This window comes from Colletotrichum spaethianum (assembly GCF_022836535.1).
Source record: "Colletotrichum spaethianum MAFF 239500 DNA, contig18, whole genome shotgun sequence".
Taxonomy (NCBI): domain Eukaryota; kingdom Fungi; phylum Ascomycota; class Sordariomycetes; order Glomerellales; family Glomerellaceae; genus Colletotrichum; species Colletotrichum spaethianum.
This window is the reverse complement of record NW_026054788.1, coordinates 115,946-136,356: the sequence shown is the minus strand read 5'-3', so window position 1 is coordinate 136,356 and position 20,411 is coordinate 115,946. Positions and strand designations below refer to the sequence as shown.

The 20,411-nt window shown below is 54.3% G+C and overlaps 3 protein-coding genes across 3 annotated transcripts; 1 reads left to right on the top strand and 2 right to left on the bottom strand.

The window, feature by feature from the left end:
- Positions 1 to 74: 74 nt before the first annotated feature.
- Positions 75 to 833, bottom strand: ColSpa_07139 (phosphatidylinositol N-acetylglucosaminyltransferase subunit gpi15; the record flags this gene model as incomplete). Its single annotated transcript, XM_049273351.1, has 1 exon — positions 75 to 833. One exon carries the CDS (start codon positions 831 to 833, stop codon positions 75 to 77), a length of 759 nt encoding a protein of 252 aa, XP_049129308.1.
- Positions 834 to 2,561: 1,728 nt separating this feature from the next.
- ColSpa_07138 (uncharacterized protein) lies at positions 2,562 to 7,679 on the bottom strand (the record flags this gene model as incomplete). Its single annotated transcript, XM_049273350.1, has 5 exons — positions 2,562 to 5,279; positions 5,396 to 6,656; positions 6,725 to 7,036; positions 7,089 to 7,215; positions 7,265 to 7,679. 5 exons carry the CDS (start codon positions 7,677 to 7,679, stop codon positions 2,562 to 2,564), a joined length of 4,833 nt encoding a protein of 1,610 aa, XP_049129307.1.
- Positions 7,680 to 17,706: 10,027 nt separating this feature from the next.
- On the top strand, positions 17,707 to 17,895 carry ColSpa_07137 (uncharacterized protein; the record flags this gene model as incomplete). The annotated part of the gene is made up of 1 exon (XM_049273349.1): positions 17,707 to 17,895. One exon carries the CDS (start codon positions 17,707 to 17,709, stop codon positions 17,893 to 17,895), a length of 189 nt encoding a protein of 62 aa, XP_049129306.1.
- Positions 17,896 to 20,411: the final 2,516 nt, after the last annotated feature.

The following is a 20,411-nucleotide window of genomic DNA, read 5'->3' as shown; positions in this document are numbered from 1 at the left end:
GCGGTGGAAACGAAACCAAATTAAGTCTTTTTTTGAACATCATGAATTCGTAAAGGGGGTGTAGTGCAACTGGGCTACACCCCGCCCTGCCACCTCTCGTCCATCTTCCTAGTGTTGCTACTTCCGCCCGCGGTCCCGTCCGCCTCCCACAGGCACCCCCTGACCCCCCTCCACACCGTCTCGACAATCTTCTTGCGCGGCAGCAGCCTCGGGAACACGACGACGAGGTCCTCCTCGCCCTCGACGATAACAATCAGGTAGTAGCGCACCTCGAAGCCGCGAAAGGCCTCGTTGACGAGCACGTCCTGGATCTTCTCTGTAGGTATGAAGCGCGTCGCGGCGGCCGAGAGGTAGCTCCCGCTCGTAGAGCTCGTCTGGATGCCCAGCCCGCGCAGGACCAGCAGGCTCTCGGTGGTGTGCGTGCGCAGCAGCGTCGCGTAGGCCGCGAGGAGGCAGCCGGGTATGAGGATGGGGAGGGGCACCGCGGGGGACGCGGCGATGCGGTGGGCGAGGCGGCCCGGCGCGGAGGCGTGGATGAAGTGTAGGGTTCGCCAGAAGCCCCCGTTCGAGAAGAAGGCGTCCTCGGGGGTGTCGTTGGGTGTCGCAGGTGTCCTAGTCAGCGACGGGGAGAAGAAGGGCGCCGCGTAAAGGGACTGCGACCAGGCGGCGTGGAGAAGGAGGATCGAGGAGAGGAAGACGAGGACGCGGAGGGCGAGTAGGAGGCTTGAGAGAAGGCGTATGGTGAGGGTCGGGGGCGGGCGAGTGGTTATTGTGAATTCGGCGGTTGTTGGCGAGGGGCGCCGGACGTGGAGGCGGGGGGCGGTCGTGAGCATCGTGAGTGAGGATTTGTGTTCGCGATGCTATCGGGGGAGAGATGGGCTGGTCGCCGCTATAGTGCCATTGAGGGTGCGCAAAGTCGCGTCAACTCAAGAAAGTCAACTCAAGAAAGCCAATTGGGACGCGGGTGAATGGCTGCGCCAGGATCGCAGTACACAATCGCGGCTTCAGCTCCGATAAAGAATGGGGATAGGAGCTTAAAGCTCAGGTCGGTGCTCGGTGGGAGTCTCCCCGTAGCGTGTGGCACATGCAGTGTGGTGGCCCAAATGTCACCGTCCCGCTTACATCAACAGAGCCCCATCCTTACCAACTGATGGGGTGCACGTCCCTAGTGACCAGCTGATACTACTTATAGACAAAGTTTTGCGGAAACTATCGGCTGTAATGGTCAAATGGTTGAAGGCTTTCATTATTCTTCTTCCGCTACCCCATCCACATTGGAACCCTCTAGCGGCGCCCAGTGCGAATGCTGCGGTGGCCACCCACTCGCATGGGTAACCTGCGATCGCTGCGTGTGGCCCTAAGCAATGAAGATAACACTTGAGGGAGGCTTCACTCTGCAGAGATATCTTCACCGTCGCATGGCGTGCTGGATTACGATCGCTAGGGGCTTGGGGTACTGGTTGAAGATGGAGATGCCAACTCCAATTTTTGCATTTTATCTTAATGATGATGGTGTGCATTGCTTTTGCGACCGTGAAATCTCGTAAACGGGTTTTCTGCGCTGCGCTGCCGGGTGTAGTGATTGATGCATCTCGCGATGTTTAGGAGCATATGTGCACAGTAATCTGCACACGGTGTTCGAACCCGTCCATTGACATGTCCTTTTTCGGGTTTTGTCTCCCATCTCAACCATTAAGATCAATCTGACGACTTGGATTTGTGTTATTGAGTCACAGTTGAAAGGAGGTGTTCGGGAATAGATCGCATTCTTGTCAATATGCTGCCTGTACGTGGGCCATCTCGACGAGCAGCTACATACCACACCGACCACTCAAAAGGAAATAACGTCAATCACTCTCAAATCGGAAAACATTGGGAGCAAGCGACAAGAGAAGATAAAGAGAGAGATGGGAACCCCCACCCTTCAACTAGATGAACAAAGATGCCGTGAGGCAACATTGTAAGACACGCGTTTCCAGCACTTTTCGGTCTCCTTTTCACTCTCATCACCCCCACCTGGGCTTTCTTCCCCTCCGGCCTCAGCACAAGACGGTGTCATCTTGAGATCTTCTGGCTTTTCTCTGTTTTCTCTTTTCGTTGCCCGCCGTCGTCTTTTCTTCCGAGGCCAGCCCGTCCATCACGTACACCGCCGCCTCCTACAGGTATCGTGTGCTTATGTATTTCGCCTCACGGCTCTGTTCGCCCCCCTCCCATTTCCAAGACCCAGCCCATCATCAGTCATCATTTGAGAAAGGAAGAATGCAAGCAAAACAGAGCAGAAAAACGGAAGAAGGATGAGAAGAAATGGTTGGAAAAACGTTCGCTCTGCGCGCTTGGTAAATCGTTCAAGGATAGACTCGAAGTATACAGAACAGGCGCCTTCTAAATCTGCTGTTGTTCTTGCTGGCAACGGCTTACACCGCGTCACGAAGGGATGTTTGTATTTCCTCCTGCTCGTCGAAAAAGTAATGGTATCAAGATTCATCGAGAAACGCCAGTCGCCATGCAACGAATCGGAACGTGTAAAGTGTAATGATAATTAGGAGGTGGGAGGTTGTTTTTTAGATCATCTCGCTCTGGTGCAGGCCGGTAGGCAGACCTTTCTGCGCCATGATGGGAGACCGCAAAGTTTCGCGACCGTAGGTCGCCTGCATAGGCACGCTCTCGTAAGGCGCGTATTCGTAGTCATCCTGCCCGCGAGGGCGGCTGGAGGGTTCCTTGCGGGGGCGGCTGCCGGATCGGAAGCGGTCGGTGGCCTTGGAGATGCGGCCAGCAATACTGTTGTCACGCTCAGAGAAGCTACGGCCGCGACTGTGACCCTTTGACGCTGGGGGAGCGGGCGGCGGGAGAACGGGGACGGTGGTGTCCATGGGTGCGGCGACGGTCGCGGGAGCGGGCTCGTCGTCGTCCATGATGATCTCGATCATGCCGGATCCAAAACCACCCGCGTTGTTGTGGGCGGCGTACGGAAGGGGTGCCGGTGGCGGGGGAGGAGGCATGGCGAGGTGCTGGAGCTCCTTCAGCATTGGAGGGGGCGGCGGTGGCGGCGGAAGGACACCGTAGTTGTTGCTCTCCTGGGATTCGCGTCTGGCGCGGATCATGTCGTCAACGGTACGGATTTCTCCTGAGTTGCCTCTTCTCATCGAAGGACCACGGGAGAGCCCCTTGCTGTGAGAGCTCGGTCCCCTCGGGGAGGGTGCATCAGGAGGAATTGGTGGGGCGGACATGCTGCGCGGGATCATGCCACGGGCCGGAGGCTGGTAGACCGAAGATGGGAGTTGGTACGTCGTCTGCGGAAGCAGGGTAAGAGACTCGGCCTCCTTCTCCTTGTCGGGGGATTGCTCCTGAGGAGAAGTCACTGGAGAGTGACGCTGCGCAAATGTCGCTGGGATTGGGGGCACCGGGATGCTGTTCTTGTCCTTGTCCGACTCAATGATAAGACGCATGGCCTTAGGGGTCGCAGGAAGCCCGATGTGGACGTTGGAGTTGCTACGAGCGTACATGCTCCTCTGGGTCGGGTCGGCAGTGTGACTGCGAGGGGGAAGCTCGAAGGCGCTGGATGACGGTTCAATGCCGATGCGTATATGACTGGGATGGGGGATGGGGGGTGCCGACGGACGCTGTGCAAGCGACTTCCGGCGCTCCTCAAGCTCCCGGGCGGCTTCTTCCTTCTTGCGTTGTCTTTCATCCTTCATGGCCTTTAGGTCTCCAGCGTGCTCAGTAGAGGCGGCGCGCGACTTGGACTGGGTGGGCGCAGCATCGCGGGGCTGATCCATGTTCTCATCAGCTTGGCGACGGCGACTCTCGGATCGGTCTCGCCGGGGGAACTCTCTAGTAAGCTCAGGAGAGAGGGCCTTGCGAGATCCGTGCTGACTAGTGCTCCTGTTATGCCTATTCCTAAAGTTCTCTTGTGCAACGACGGCCTTGACGTAGTCTTCCTCGTCTTCGGATCCTTGGTAATGGACCAGGTTGGCTGAGAGGGGAAGCGGGGACGAAGGTGACCGAGCATGAGAGCCAACGCCACGGTCCGCGCTTCGCCCACGGAGATCAAGCGCAGGAGGGCGGTGTCTAGTCTCGGGGCTTCTAGCGCGGCCCTGGCTGCCACGGCTGGACGCGCGACTGGTTCCCTTTCGGCTCTTACTGGACTTTCTCACTGTGGCAGGGTCCACAACCTCTGGCAGCATCCTGGGAGTACTCAAGTTGATAAGGTCCTCAGGCGACATGGGAATGGGTGAGGTTGGCGAGCGCTTCGGCTTGGGCCAGTTGCGGCTTGAGGCACGGCCACGTTCCGCCGAAGCCTCACGAGAAGTCGTCTTGCGAGTGCGGCTATGATCGCGATCGCGACCACGGGAGCCGTCCCTCTTACCTTCTCGGCTTGCGTGTCGGCTTCGCTGTTTGCGTTGCTGAAGACGCTGAGCGGTGTCGAGGCTGTGGATATAGTCCTGTCGTCCGCCAGTGGTATTGCTGCGAAGGCTTTTGCCCGTAGTAGACTGAGACGTCACAGAGCCTGTGACGGATCCCGGGCCGCGACGTCGAGAGGGCCAGTGGAAGCGGGTCGAAGATGACACAGACTGTTCGGGTGAAGTAATCTCATTGGCCATGTTATTGAGACCCGCGAGTTCAAGATGAAGGCCCTTTGGCTTGCGGTCTCGAGAACCGTTGCGTTGAGCCATGTTGCCCTCCATTTTGACGAGCATTCTGGCGTCGGGAGACGGCGGAGGAGGCTCTCTTGTCCGCGTAGTGATCTTCTTATATTGGTCACGCATCATCATGGGGCTTGCGGTAGCGGCCCTCTGCAACGAAAGACCGGCGGCAAGGTTATCCTGCTCGGCAGAAGACATGCGCATTTGCATGGCGCGCCGGGACTCTTCGCCTTCGGCGTGGAGCTGATCGCGGGACAAGTCTCCTGGGATCTCACCGATGGAGGGAAGACGCTTGCGACTGAAGCCAGACGCTCCAGATCTTGCGGAGTTCGGCGTGTTGAATTGACTGCGGTTTGGTGGGCGGATGAACGCAGTGGTCACATCGTAGCCGCCGGGAGAGACAGCGGAATCCGCAATAGGAGTGGGGCCGGCGGCAATGGGAGTCTGGCCGCCATCTCCCTGAGAAAAGAACTTTGACTTGCCGGGCTGCTCGCCAAAAGACGTGATGAGCTTCAGAGCGGACGTCTTTGCGATGCTCCTTTGAGGTCCGCGGTTGATGCCGGGGGGCGACAATGGTGGCGACAGCACTTCGGGAATGCTCTCGTTGAGGTTCTGGTTGATGCTCTGGAAGGTAATCTGGGCAGCGGAAGGAGACGTCCAAGGCTCATCAGACTCAGCTCCGGTGCAAGCAAAGCTGTTTAGTGATTAGCGATCTACACGATACTGCTTGTTTGAGCAACTTACCATCGGACTGCAAGCTGCTGTTGCCCATGCATGACAGCCCATTCTCCCCATTTCTTAATGATAGCTGACTGTCGTTCCCAAACGGCAGGATAGAACAGGCAGGTCAGAATGAGAGCTTCCATGTACTTCTTGTGCGAGACGTAAATCTCGATCGCGTCATTGTGGTCACCCATTCCAATGAGAATAGTAACCGCAGCGTGAAGATCGCCATGCTCCAGTAGTCTCTGAACGTAAGCTCGACCCAACTTGTGCTGCGAGGCTTGGCCTCCGATACCGCTGAGGGCTAGCAACATCCAGTCGGAAGAAGTCATGGAGGCTGAACTCGCTGCCATAACATCAGCGTCAATATCGCCAAGCCACCTCATCAGTAGGATGCGGCCCGGTGAGCCAGCGTTGTGTCTGCTCAACTCCTCCCGGACCAGATCCTCGATCTCCTTGTTCCATCCGAAGATGGTGTTCAGCATTTGCTTGCGAAGATCGTCGTTAGTCAGGCGGCTGTTATCAGTGGTGACTGGGTGCTTGTAAGGAATGTCACTGAGCCGGCTTCTTGTGTACTTGAAGAGGTCCTGAACCTTGCTGTCAACTGGGCTTGGCAGAACCTCATTACGCAGGCGGGAGGGCCTGGAGCGGCGAGAGCGGTAGGAAGAAATTGAGGTACCGCTCATCATCGAGGTTCCGCTCATCGAGTACATGTCTCTTTCTTGGTACGGCGCAGCGGATGACCTCAAAGACGAACCGGCCGAGATGTATGTGTTTTCAGTCATACCTCGTGAGACAGCTGACGAAGGGTAGCGGCCGGGTGTCCGAGATCCTCCGGAAGATTTTGAGATCGAAGAGAGCCCGCTGCGGCTAGAGGCTGCGCTTGCTGTGTCGGCATCATAGGGATCAAGCGCCTTGGGAGTGTCCGTGTCCTTCCGGCCGACGATGCGGTCAAAGGGCGATAGGTGGTCTTCGTCGCTCTCGGAGATACCCAGTTCAATTGTACCAGAGGTGGCATCAGAGTCGGTGACGATTGTTGTTGAGGTCTTTTGCCCTTGCTGTTCCTCGATTGAGACCGGCGGTGATGGCGGCAACAGGTTAGCAGGATGCTGGACGTTGGCCACGATGATTGACGGGGTGTTGAGATCGAACTGCTGAACCGTGTTGTTGGCTCCGAGTGTGAATAGGCTGGCACCGGGGCCGTACACGGCCAGGCCTCTGACATGCTCAAGCGTCGGGATACTGTCCCAAGTAACGTGCTTAGTACGGACATCCCACGATAGTGTTTCCCTAGTGTGATCAACGTCAGTGCGGATTCTAAACGCGCGCGTATGTCCAAGTGGCAAAAAATGACGTACGAGTCGGAATACTGAATGATTCGGCCGTTCTTTGACCAGCCCATCCAGTTCGGTCCGCTTTGATAGTTGTCGGTACGCTTGAGGATTCTCACGACCTTGGCGGGGTCGTCGCTGCTGTATGATTTAGAGACGCTCCAAACTCGTAGGTCGCCATCATGAGTTTGGGACGCCAACATGTCCGACTTCTGTCGAGATGACGATGCATGCCAGTTCAGGGTGACGATGGGTGAAGGCGCTCTTGAGGTGCCCAGGTTGTGTAGAATGGTGAATCGCGGCTGAAGGGTTGCGACCAGCAGAGATCCGTTTTGATAACTATATGTGGTTAGCTTTCTGTTGCCTGTCTTGAGGTATTTGCCAAGCCTACCCGATTGCAAATGTCCGACAGTCTGCGGCCGGTGCGAGTGCTGTTACTGCGATCTGGTCAATCGTTCTTGAAGAAATATGTTCTGATGTAGTAGGCTCGAATAGAATAATGTTGCCCTGGGTGTTGCCTATGATCTGTTAGCAGCCTCAGCAGAAGAACTCCCAATGCAAACTCACCAAAAGCAACGTTGCCGTTACGCATCCAAGCGGCAGTCGTAAGATGCTCATACGATGCAAACCGAGCCACTTCGTCGCCTGTCATAATATCCCAGACAATCGCTGTCTGCCCAGCATCGTAACTCACTACCAGCCTCCCCGCTCCAATCTCGCTCTGGGTGTCGACTGCAAGTAACTGAACCTCGTCCGAGTGTCTCGAAAACCTCCTCTCGATTGTAAGGGTGTCGTGGTGGCAGCAGACGATGGATGAGCCCTGCGCATACAGGAACATGGACGCCGTCGCGGCGCATGGCTCGAAGTAACGCATAATATTGGGCTGCGACATGTTGAAATCCTGCATCTCATTGCTCCGACCCCTTTGCGACGACTTCCCAGAGCTGACGGTAGCGGTTCGGTTTCTCGCGGAGGCGGACATGATGGCACTATATCTCTTTTGGATTTCGATCTGGAACCCGGTACGATGTTAGTCGGCAAGCTGCATTTGGGAATGGCAAGTTTTAGGCAGGGAAACGGCTGCAGTTCCCTGTCCACCGGTAACCTCTAAGCCCTCTTAAGCCGAGAAACAACTGAATGACTTTTGTGAGACAGGCCTACTCACCAATCCGCGGCGGTCACACCTCCGTCCGGCTGCTTCGTAGCGAACCAAAGGCAGTCGGGAAGCTACACCTCTTCCACTTCAACTATCACATGAAGCACTTTCCAATGTCCGTTCCCGGACCGGCTGTCCTTCCACGTTTCAGGGTTCCAGACTTGCGGAATGTTCTTCGTAGGCTCTCTTGAGAATGGCGGTATCGTTTGCCTGCTGCTGTGCTACTGTTGCTGGTTGCGCCGTTGTACTCCAGTGTCACTCTTACAGCGCGGAGTTGTTCTCTTGGTTTTCTAGGGGAGGTTCCCAGCGAGTTGCCGATATAGGCAGGACAGGAAAAGGAGAAAGAAGAAAAGTCCGGGAGGCGGCGTGTTAAAGACGGTTACAGCCTGTCGGGACGTGTTGAGGAGAGGAAGACGCTATAGACGCAGATGGAGGGTGTGGAGCGATGTGGTTTGTCTGCTCAAGGCGATGTCTGTTGGACGGGTAGAGGATCTCACTGGATAAGCTCTACTCAAGGGGGTGTGACGGCGCTTGTCTTGCAGGAAAGCTCTGTCAGTATGCAACACAAGTATACACTAGAAAGAGTTTCTTGCAGACGACGAAAGGGAAAAGAAAAGGGAAGGAATCGAAAAGACGATGGAAAATAAGAGAGGTTACTACTCGAAGGGGGTGTGGACGGGGTGTGATGGAGCCAAATAGGAAGAGTCAAGTCAACATGGAGCATGGCGCCTAAGTCGACGAGCTGACCTGTCACTGGACGATCAGTCTTGACCATAAAATTAGAGCTTCTCGCTGAACGGTCGAGGAATCTGGGAGCGGATACGGTCCGGCTCATCTGGACAGCCAAGGCGCTGCATGGCTCTGGAGACCAGACCGGGGTGCTTGTCTTCGACGGACCCTGTCAAGCCAGTTGAAGGGGACGGCGCAGGGTGTGTAAGGTGCAAGCCACCGCGTGCCGAGGGGTCAGAATTGGGGGATATGCAGCAGGAAGACTGGGGATCATGGCATGGTGGAGATGGTCGAGTAGGATGAGCAGCTTGGTTGGGCAACCTGTCGAGCACCCAGGCAAGCAGAATGTGTCTGAGCAGGGCAGTACATCAATATTTTGCCATAATTAGGCCTCTGGGCCTCTTGTTGCGCAGTGCTAGCCCATCTCTTCTCTCGCAAAAGTCTTGCTTGCAGCCACTGGCATGCTGCTGGCTGGCTACCGCTGCTGCTGCTACTTGCAATGCTTGCTTGTCCTGCGTGCGTACGTGTGCGCGCGGGCGACAGGAATATTGGCCTATCAGGTTGAGCTGAGGCGGCGCTCGCTTGCTCAGCCTAGCTTGACTCCCCAGTTGCTGCAACGGTTGTCATCCCGTTCAACAGTCCATCGAGACCAAGAAGCAGAATGAACCAACAGATAAAGAAGCGAACCCCATCGTTTGGTATTTGAGTCGCAGTGACGTCTGGTCGGCGGCTGTTCTCCAACAAGCCTGTCTCGCTTTGGATGTTCCAGCTCCGCTTTCCCCTGATGATTTGACTTGCTTCGCCGTATCGACGCAGTGGTCTAGGTACTGAAGCAGTGGGTGGGCGCCAAAGGTACCTTACAGGGCTGCAGTGGAATGCCAAATGCGCGGTATGTGCACAGAGGGATGCGTGTCCAGCTTGGAGACTGGAGGGACGAGTGGCACGACTCCCCTCTTCTCGGCGATGGTCACGATGGTGAATCCTGGCACAGACAAGCTTGATTCGCCTCCTCGGCCATGGATGGTTAGCTGCTAAGAGTCTCGGACGGGCTCATCGATAGGCTCTCGAGCCTATCGATGGCATGGGAAGCAGTCTAGCAGAAGGAAGGGCGGCGTGGGTAGAGCGGCGGGAAGCGAGGAAAAGAGCGTGGTTGGGGGAGAGGAGAGTGCTAGGAGCTGCGCCTGCTGCTGGCGAAGCATGGTGGGTGAGGGGAGAGACAGAAACAGAGAGGAGAGAGGAGGAGGAAGTCGGGGTCGGTGGCCTGGAGACAGGGAGCCGGGGTTGAACAATCTACGCGCCGAGGAAAGGGTGATGGCGCCTACGGAACTTGCATGGGGCCAATCCGGAGCCGCATGTGCCTTGTGTTCAGCAGGTGCATAGCAAGGATACCCATGTCGTCTTATATGATTGGTTCATCGCTTTTAACCTCCCGTTGCGGGGACCCATATCGACCCACTCGGTAGTAGTCGGTACGAACGGGCACCCGCTTTTTCCGTCCGCACGGCGGCAAAGCTTGAGGTAGCCGCTACCTATGCCTCTTTCCCCCGTCTATGCCACCTCACCAACCTCACTTCATGGAAGTGAGCGTCAATGGACGGCGGAATAATTGTACTTCTCTGCTTAATTGTTTCTTCTTTCTTGTCAACCACGGCATGTCTATTCGGCCTCTTTTTGCTGGATTGCTGATTCACATAATCCCCCAGCCATCCCTCTGACACCCTCCGCCGACTACATACCCTGTTTCGTTCCTCATCCATTATCAGTACCATTATTTCTACTTGCTCTCTCACACACACACACAGTCAGGTACACACCATCGGGCCCTTACCATCAGTTTCAGGAACACGGCCGTCACTTTCTGGCAGCGTTAAACCGTCTTAGTTCGTAGTCGATCTGGGTTCTTCTTGCCAGGGCCTCGACTCGGACGCCACTCGTCTTCATCCTTCGTCTTCGCCTCTGCCGGCGTGGGTCTGGAATCACATCCCGCTGGCCGGCACACAAGCGGCCACCATCCACCATCGATCTCCACATCTTCTTGAAGCTCGGAAGCCTGTGTTCCCCCTCGCCCTGTCTGCACACTGATGGGGCAATTCGCCGGCCTGGCATTGTGCAATGGCTCCCTCAAACAGCCCGTATCCGCATCTGCAGCTTCAGGAGCCCAGGTCCGACCAAACAGAACACTTTCAGGGTTGAGGCTGCAGCAGCACTGCATCTGCCCGCCGTTAACTCTTTGTGCTCGCGGGCTGATCACTACCACATGGAATACCATGCACAACACAGACACCCCCGCCAACCCGTTCCGTATCATATAGAGCTTTGGTCTCCAAAGTTCCGATCCAATTGCCCTCAGTCACAGTCCTCTGGCTGGCCAGAGCTGGTCTATGTTCAACGTATCTACGGTTGTGGAGACTGACCAACCTTAAGGTCCATCGCAATATCCCACCGATACCATGAGACGCATTGCATTACATCACCTTGGTTCGACATGCTGCAAGACATTCGTTTCTCGTCTCACGCAGAGCCAAAGTAATGGACTTTGCTGCACCTGTCGACCTTTTGGTCGACTTGCTGATTTCGATTCGCCCCTCGTCCACACCCATTCATGCCAATGGTCCCGGCCTGGCCTGTCTTCTGGACCCCGGATATCAATTCCATGCTGGTGCCCCTGGAAACCCATCCGATGACAGCCCAATGGCATAGCCAGACAGGACAGCCTCGGAAACTGTGCTCTTCCACCGGCCGCTAATGATAGCTCATCCCATTCACACTCGTTCAGCACGGAAATTCACCGGCCTCTTCCCCGTGCATAGCTGAAGCACGTATTAAAGTATGGCTGCATACTGTGAGCATGGTTCAACCCACGGCCGCCTCATTCTCGAGCCATCGCTTGGAGAAACTGCCAAGCCGATGCCACATGCGCAAGGTACATAGAGCGCCCTCCCTATCTGGCACGCCCGCGATGCTACCTCGGAACGGGCGGTCAGTTCCCCCGCCGCAACCATCTTGTTGTCCGTGCCTCACCTGCTGTCCCGGCTAGCTGCTTGTTGAGTAAGCTCGGTTTCTGGGTCGCCAGGCACCCACACAACATGTCAGATTTTCACCATTTCGCATGGCAGCAGTGCCTGCCGCGTCGTATGATTCTGTCCAACCTCGGATACATTGGGGAATTTCCCAAAGTGATGCTCACAGCGCTTTGGATGGCGCAGTTGATCGATCGCGTTTCTCCTGGGCTTGTAATTGCGATGTACAGCTGGCAAAACGTCCACTGTGACAAATACCTTGGATTCATCAAACCCGTTCTCAGTCGCGCCGACATGTCGTTACAAGATAATCATCACTGGGCGGTGAAAGATATCTGCAACATCAACTGGCAACGTATTTCACCGGGATACCAAAGGCTTCCGGTATCAGACACTACATTTCTTGCGGGCGTCCTGGCAGCCTTATCGAACTGTAGACGAGCCCGACTTTTCTGCCCAACTGCGACTCGACGAGAGCCATTGCTCAAATTTCGGGTATGCTCCAACTAACAGCAGAGACCGCAAGAGCTTTGATGGATTTCGTTCGTTTTCGAGGATGTGCGTCTGCAAGTTGACGGGCGCATCTCTGCTACCCCTGCCATGTCGTACAGTACCTTGGCCCGGTTGCAGGGGTGGTTGCTTTGCCGTCGGGCTAGCCTCTCTGGCCATCTGATTTTTTCATCGTTTCTGGTTGAGTTTCCGCTTTGATCCCAAGTGTGGCCCTTCAAGTAGCAGTTGAGGGTGACATGGGTGTTACTGGCATGGGCACCTAAGCCGATGTCCGCTCGTCAGCTTAGATACGCCCGCGTGTCCCTCAACTTTGCTTGGCTCGCCCTTCAGGACGGCAATCAACCAAAAATCGATGATCGGCGTCCATCACACAAATTCGAGACTCAACACGGTCTGGTTCCTGGCCCTGTCTATAAGATCTTGTCACGCAGCTCTATCGAGCTAGCATATTGCGGCAGGCTTGCTTCACGCACATTGATACAACTGTGATATTCATGCCCGAAGCGCTGAAGGAGGGCATGGCCAACCTGGATTGCGGATTGGCGCTACGCATTACGAAATACGCCTCAATCAATGGCAACCAAAATTTCAAATAGAGATCCGACCCAGTTGTATGGAAGGAACTGACTCGGGTTCTCATCACAACTCAATTCCGGACTCATCACAATCACAGTTCGCCTTGAGATGCTCTTTGGGAAGCCATTGCTAGGGGGCCCTGAATGCTTGGCAGCTGTCGCCCCACGTACTGCTGCTCCATCTTACATCCGATCGCTCAGATCAACGTCAGGATCTCACACGCCAGGTAGCAACCAAGAGGCAACCGAGGGCCAACCAAGATGCGTGCGCTGTGTGCAACTTGTGCCATTACGATCGACTACAACGCATTGCTTAGGCGTCACGGCATTTACATTTCTTGTGTGGCCCAGTACGCAAGAGGCAGCTTCAACATTGGCTCACTTTACTCAAAGTGGACAGCCGTCGCTACGCATGGTTCGCCCCTGAAGCCGCAGCGGCAAACGCGGAAGCCGTCCCACCATCTCGAAAGGTTTTCCTGGAATCGCCCAGCATCTCTAATAGACGAGCATAGAGCCTCTGAGGCGACACAGCAGTGTTGATAACGACAATATATTCGAGGATACCGCGCAATTCGCAACGCGTCCACGCCGGTTGGGAATGCCTGGCCCGGGTCACGGAGAGTGTTTTGCAACGAATGAGAGGCTACTGTGCCGCTCTGGCGTCTTCATTGGCAGCTAGCCGTCCCTCGCATACAGAATGACCGTCATAGAATCGACGATAACTGGCCCTCACCAGCGCAGTTTTCTGCAGCTCAGGTTTCCGAACTGGAGCCCTCCACTCATATATCCACAATGAGGGGGAAGCCCATGCAAATAGGTTTCCCGGAACGTCAGAACGGTAAACCGTTTTCTGCTTTGTGACTAAACCAGGCCGCCAGATCCCCTTTACCTATCGGAAAGCCCGCATCCCGTGACATTGAGTCGATGCGGCCTTGGCCTAGGCCTCTGTGTTTACGAATGTGATAAAGGTTGCCTGCTCGACCATCGCGAGCATTTGTGAAGGAAAGCCCATCTTTGGACTTGGATTGGAAGACCCGATTCGTCTTAGTAGATGAGTAACACACCACCCCATGGCATCACGGAATTTGCGCCGTGAAGGAGCCTGTCTAGCTTTCGCTTAACCCTGTCCTGTCATCCTTCGGGACCAGCGGCGGAGTGACAACTCCAACTGACTCTATCCCTCAATCACCCGAAACAGACGGCCAAAAAGATGCGAAAATGGCAAAACTGTGGCATCGTATCAACCTGAACTTGGCCCTAGTTGGCAGTTCACAGGGGCACAAACGTGAATGAGAGATCCTGGCTTCACTCCTCCCCCAGTCAAACCGTCCGATCAACTCTGACTACAGCTTCTGCCCCATCTGCAGAGATCATCACCGAGGGAATCCTTGCTCGTCCGGTCACATCCGATTGCACCCACACCTTAGCTTCAACTTTGCTCTAGCCACACGGCAAGACGGACCAAGATCTGATGGCCGCGACCCTTTCTTCACACATTTGGGCATTCATAATGGTGTTGATGACGCGAGTAGATAATCGGCATGTCCGCGTTGCGCTGGCTTACTTGCCCGCAGTCCCTTTGGACCCCTGGGGGGCAAGCCGGCCGCCGTGCCGCCCTACAACCCGCATACGGCCTAGGTGCGTGATTCGGACGGCGCTATCTGTGACTTGTTGGTCCCCCGTCCCACCACCCCCCGTTTACGGCCGGCACGAGCCATGAGCGAAGAGACAAACATCCGCAGGTAACGGGCACGCTAGTGCTAGCTCCTCACGCGCGCGGGGCAATGCGGAAGGCCTGTTGGATTGGAGAGGCGGACGGGCAATGTCATCTGTAGCTGCGTGACGGGAGGGGAGACGGACCGAGGGGGTGCGTGTTGGTTTGGAGATGTGATGGTAGGATTTGGGCGTCGCTGGTGGCGCTTGACATTTGGCTGACTTACATAACCGAGTCCAGGAGAACCATATTCCACATCACCTCTGCTTTCGTATTGCAACATTAGTATCGGCAAAGTCCATCCAGGTTCTCCCTGCAACGGCTCTGTTTGTTGAGTGCCAAAGGGAGTTGAATCATGTGGCTGGGGAGCATGCGTGACTCAGTGCGATCGCAAGCGAGGGTCTGGTATCTTTGCCAGCAGTGGCAAAACAGATAGACCATGGGGGAAAACTATGTTGGTTGGAAGCGCTGAGCAGTGCAGCGGTGAGCGCAATGAGCGACATGATGCATATTTTGTGGTCATGTGTCCCTCGTACAACGCATGAGGGGGTTTTATTTGGCTGGGGCCGGGCGGTTGGAGCTGGCTGGGGGCGAGAAACAAAAGAGGTTTTTCGCTTGCGATAATTCGCGCCACGACGGAGGGCATTCTTTAAACGACTCTTTGCTTTTCCCTTTCCGTGGTGGAGTCTCGACTGCCAACCACCCCCATCCATTGACGGGCACGTGGTCTTGTGTGACCTGCACTGCGGGTGAAGCAAAGTTGCAAAGTGTCGGAACAGAAGTTCGTGGGGGGGAGGTTGGGATGGACGGACGATTCTTCCGTCATGCTCCCGTACCTGAGAGACACACGCCGGTATTTCAGTTAGCTGGCGCCATGCCCGAAAACGGCGACCCGGTGTAAGTCAAGTGGTATTCGATGTCTCACTTGGGCTTTCTGGAAGCATTGTGGGGGGGCTTTCCCACGAGGGTTGGGGCGGGATTGGGGGTTTGCGATGTCGGTGTGGTTTAGACGCAGGCGCGTATGCAGAGCCAGCGAAGCAAGACTCGGTATAGACGTGCGATCTCGTATTCGAACTCGGTCAGCCACGTCTGCCGTCTTTGTTGCGCTGAGCGGTTCTCACGGACAGAGCCATCACAAACCGTCCGGAAACGTCCCTGCCCTCAAACAGAGGGCCATTCGTTGAATTGGATCTACCCAGATCTTGGTGCAAGATGAACATGCGCATCGGTGTGAGCTCTCAGATTTATGCACAAGGTGCAGCATGGCACACCTGTTCCCACCAGAATGCCGCCGCCAACATGGGAATGCCCGTCCCCCAGCTCACTGCCCGGGTTGCCGGGGCTCCACTCTATTCCCGTTCCGTGTCTGTGCGGGGCCCGGGGAGGTCTTAGACAGTATCCGCCCGCCCGGTTCTAACAGCCCGCGGCTTGTTTTGACATCATACCTGCGGGGGCGTAAAGCTTGTTCTGGGGACACTAGTCTTTTGGCTTTAAGTATGGTCGAGCCGTGTTTCCAATGGCCTATTCAACCCCATTCGTCAAGAGTACTGGTTCGGGAGCATTGAGACGCCCAAGCCAGGCGCACTCTAAAGAAAGACATAAGCCAGTTTGATGCTATTTTACATGAAATTTTCAGAATTTGAGCGTGGAAAGTTCTAGGCGGAGCCCTACGATGTAACAGAGGAACCAGTGCCTGCCTTCCAGTCTCGAGTCACTGGACAGTGAAGGACCCCTCGCGTCTTGGCCATATGTGTTTCCCACACTGAACACAATAGCATAGTTGCATTAGGAATATACAGCGAGCTAGAAGTTTGACGGGTATTGTTTCACCCGCGAACCCGATCATCCTTGTAGATCCAAATCCTGGTCTCCGAAGACTACAATGGCTACAACTCAACAACGCTTGGAAGATTTGACTCCTTTGATAGGTATACAGGCTCTGAGACAACGCACCGTGGCTAAAAACTGCCGAGACCTAAGTTCCCTCATAAAGGAAATGTCGGGCTTGAAATATGCTGCGTATCTGTTTCGAAAGCAATGGTCACACTTGAAGGCCCGGAATGAGAACCAAGAAAGAGACTTGTATTGGCTTAGTTTCGTCACAGTAAAACCGGTATTTTTTTGTTACAGAAACAGAAATTCCAGATTTCAGTGGGTCAGAAACAAGACAAAAGACCAATCCTCGCCTTTCGATGGACCCTGGAAGCCATTCTGCCAATATTCTGACACAAACTCTCAGATTGCCTGGGCTTTTCTCTTCTATCCCGTGAAAAAATTGTATTTCCTGCTCAATTTTTGTTACATAACGGAGACAGCAGTATTGTTGGCTTCAGAAGCCAAGCAAACAAGTATGCTCTCTGGTCTTCTTGCTGGGTAATAGGTCAAGGTTATGTTCGCATTCGTCTATAGAGTCAAGTCCGTATCGGCTTCGTTATCTGAATGACGAGACATCCGGTTTCTCCTTGTTCAGAGAGCCTGCAATAATCATGAATAACACCTTCCGTATATACACTAGATGCAAGTAACCTATCTATGCAGACCACGGTTTTGGTCCAACTAGATGTTGTCTTGGGGCGGTGTCAAGTTCGAATGATACCATACACCCCATCATCAAGTTATGTAAAGTCATGGGAAGGGGTACAACCAGGGAGTGTCTGGCTTTCCCTTGGATTTTGAAACCTGCGTCGTGAGCGATGATACTGATGAACTATATGGTATGACATGGGGAACGATCGAGCGAGTCGCTTCCTTCACGCCAATCCCGGACATTCTAGACGATACTCATGAACGATGTCCACAACTTAGCTGGTCAACTCTACCTTGAATCCTTATCCTAGCGCTAAGGTTAATATTGTTGTTATCTATTTATTGCATAGGTGAATGTGAGGCGGATGAAACTGGCCCTCAGTTCAAAGTTTTAGTATTGTTGTTGGAACAGGATACTCTCTCTGGTCTAGATAGTACTAGCTTGCGCTTTTTGGTATTAGATTCAGGACGACGAGCTGCCTGTGATACAAAATCATGGCTCGAGATCTGCTATAAGTATTGGGCCCGAGTAAATACACCAACATCCAGAGTCGAGTCGAGACAAGTCCTTGCTGTTTTCATGTGGTATTCTAAAGAAGAACAGATGGTATAGTACAAGATGGGCGTGAATTATGTGGAAAAAACCAAGCAAAAGCTGCGCTCTAGGAAGTAGTACAGTTAAAGGTGATTACTCGCGCAGCTGCTTCCCTACCCGACCGAGTCAATATTTAATTACAATATCCCGAACCACGTCGAAGAACGTCCTCTTGGACTCGGTGATGTCGGCCGTGATTCTCCGGCCCGAGGTCAGCAGCCATATTGTACATGTCGACAGGCCCGGTCACAAGCTTGGTGAGGAACGTCTACTTGGCCTTGAAGAAGTCGAGGACGATGACGCAGTAGCCACAAGTACCGTCAACGTCGGGGATGTTGGTACGATGGAGGTACACGTCGGACTAGATGGATGAGACTGTTGCGCGACTTGTCAATGGCGTTAAAGTTGGAGTACAAAAATGAGGGAGTAGTCGACGGCGTTGTTCCTTGAAAAGCCTAGTATCGACCCCCCCATGGCTGAGTAAGTCCCGCTTCTGTCTGTAGGAGCCTGATTCTTATCTGGGAGCTCATTGAAATGTCTCTCTGTGATGTTTTCTCGGGCTAGTATGCCGTCGGTAATGTCTTCTTGAGAAAAAAGTAGTTGGTCCGTCAGCTTCGTGGAGGAGGTGTGTGACGGGTTTCAGATTAGAGTCGCAGCATTTTCTTTGAAGAGAACTTTAGCTGAGCTAGAATGAGGTCGTGTACTTCTACTCGTTGGAGTGTCAGATATTATGCCTGAGCTCGAGAAAATCCGCAGCGAGGGAGCGGGCGAGTGGGATGTTGAAGAGAGAGAAGTACAAGGCAGGGTCCTGGAAAATCTTGATGCGGAGCTTCGGTCGGTTGCGGTTGTGGTGGTCGGTGGATATAGCTGCGAGGAGCAATAATAGAGGACAAAACGGATATTGTTGTATTTAACGCTGAGATCTGCCTGAAAATGTCAAAGGGCAGGAAGACGATAGAGACGCTGCGGATTTGTATGTTGGCGCAGAGTAAGCAGCCCTAATGGCTAAAGGGCAGAATGCAGAGTGTTGTTTGGCGTGTGGGTATCAGTATTATAGGTAGAATTCGGAAAGGATTTGGGGTCGATCGAATGCGAAGTAGTGAGGTGTGACGGGTATGTCATTAGATGTTTGCAACTTGGGATGCACGGCGGGATGGGATGAAGACCTCTATTGGGTCTGACGTCAAGTTCCCTAAGAAGGGGCCAGTGTGAAGTAGTGCAACGGTGATCCAGGCACGTTCAGGCAGGCTTGCACTGGTGAAGACGCTAAACCAGTTAATTGGCCCCGGTGCTCCCGTGGGCCGATGCCGCAGTGGAGCCGGGCCCTACCGCAGTGGACGCCGAACACTGAATTCGATCGGCGCGGGTACACGGCCGGGGTACCATTGCTCGAGGGGACGGATCAACGAGTCTCTACTGGCGTAAAGTATCTCGGATGACATGTGCATGTTCGGACGCACAAAACATTGGTAAGGTCGAGGTTGGTGATGCTGATAGTCGGTTCCCGTATGTGTAGGCATGAGAGAGTAAGGGTACGTGTTCGTCTGCAGCTCAACATCGTTTCTGTCAGTCAGGCTCCGACGAGCCTTTCGCACCGCCATGTGTGCGAACATGGCTGACAAAACGGCGACGATCAAGCCTGGAACGCCAAAGACGATGGCGACAGTGACTTCAGTGGAGAGCGCCATGGCAATGCAAAGAACAATGCAGGGAGAGGGCGTAGAAGGAGAAGAAAGAAGATAATGACTAGAGGATACTGCTCGCTGAGAAGCTTGAAGTTCATGATGCAGATGTGCTGTCAAAAGTTGTCAAAAAGTCAAGGGAAATGTTGTCTGATATATATGTGCGAAAGAGTGGTCGCAGCGAAAGAACCATTAAACCCAGGGTTACACCAAACCGACAGGACCATGCTATGTCTCAGTGCAGCAACCTCTTGGCATAGAGTCTCTTCTCTAGGTAGGGCGTGAGAGCCCTCTTGGCATGGACTAACCTCTTCTACATACATCGTACAGCCTCAGTTGCCCAATCGTATTTTAGCGCGGCCACGTTCGTGTACCCTGCCGGGGTCTTAACCGTGAGGATCTTACCAGGCACGTCACCAACTATCCGTCTCAGCTGAAGCTTTCTGGAGCCCAGACCGCCAAGCCCTGCCAATTCCCTTTTTGCGCCGATTTCGACCTCGTTAGAAGTCAGCGTCGGGAGGGAGGCGAGAGCGACTCTCTGCTATATCTTTCTAAATGTCTTAGTAAGTAAAGCCTCTTCGCACACTTCCGGTACGTAGACATTGTCCGATTTCACCTGGCCGCCAGCGTCACACAACGTACCAATGTTCAAGGGAAGTCCACCGTCTAAAGCCGCGCCGAGCTTCATACTATAACAGCGCAGGCGAAGAGCAAGACCACATCTTCCCGTTAAAGTGAGCATCAAAAGACGAAGGTATCACCATGTCTTGGCAAAATGTGGGACGGTATATTTCTTGGCAAAGACAAGAGATGATGTGTTCTTGGCATCCGGTACAGCAACGTTCTTGGCTTGGCGGCCTTGAGGAACTGAGACTATGTATTCGCGCCTCGCATCACACACAGCCCGCCAATTCATCAGATCTGGAGAGGAAAAAACGGAACGCTACGTACTAATCCCCCCATCAGTCCCTTTAGCACTTTTCTGCTTGCACAGCCTCAATGCCCACACCCTGGACGATAACCTCCTTCTCACCTCACCCGGGGGAGAACGAGCTTCGACATCTGACATAACATGCTTACGTACGCCTTCACCGGCCCCTGAAAACAACCCGATCACGATCGTCATCGGAGGAGGAAAATGAGAAATTCCAGAGCCCCGGAAGCCATTCGGAGTCATGGGAGCGCGAAATCCGTGCGTGGGTTTCTT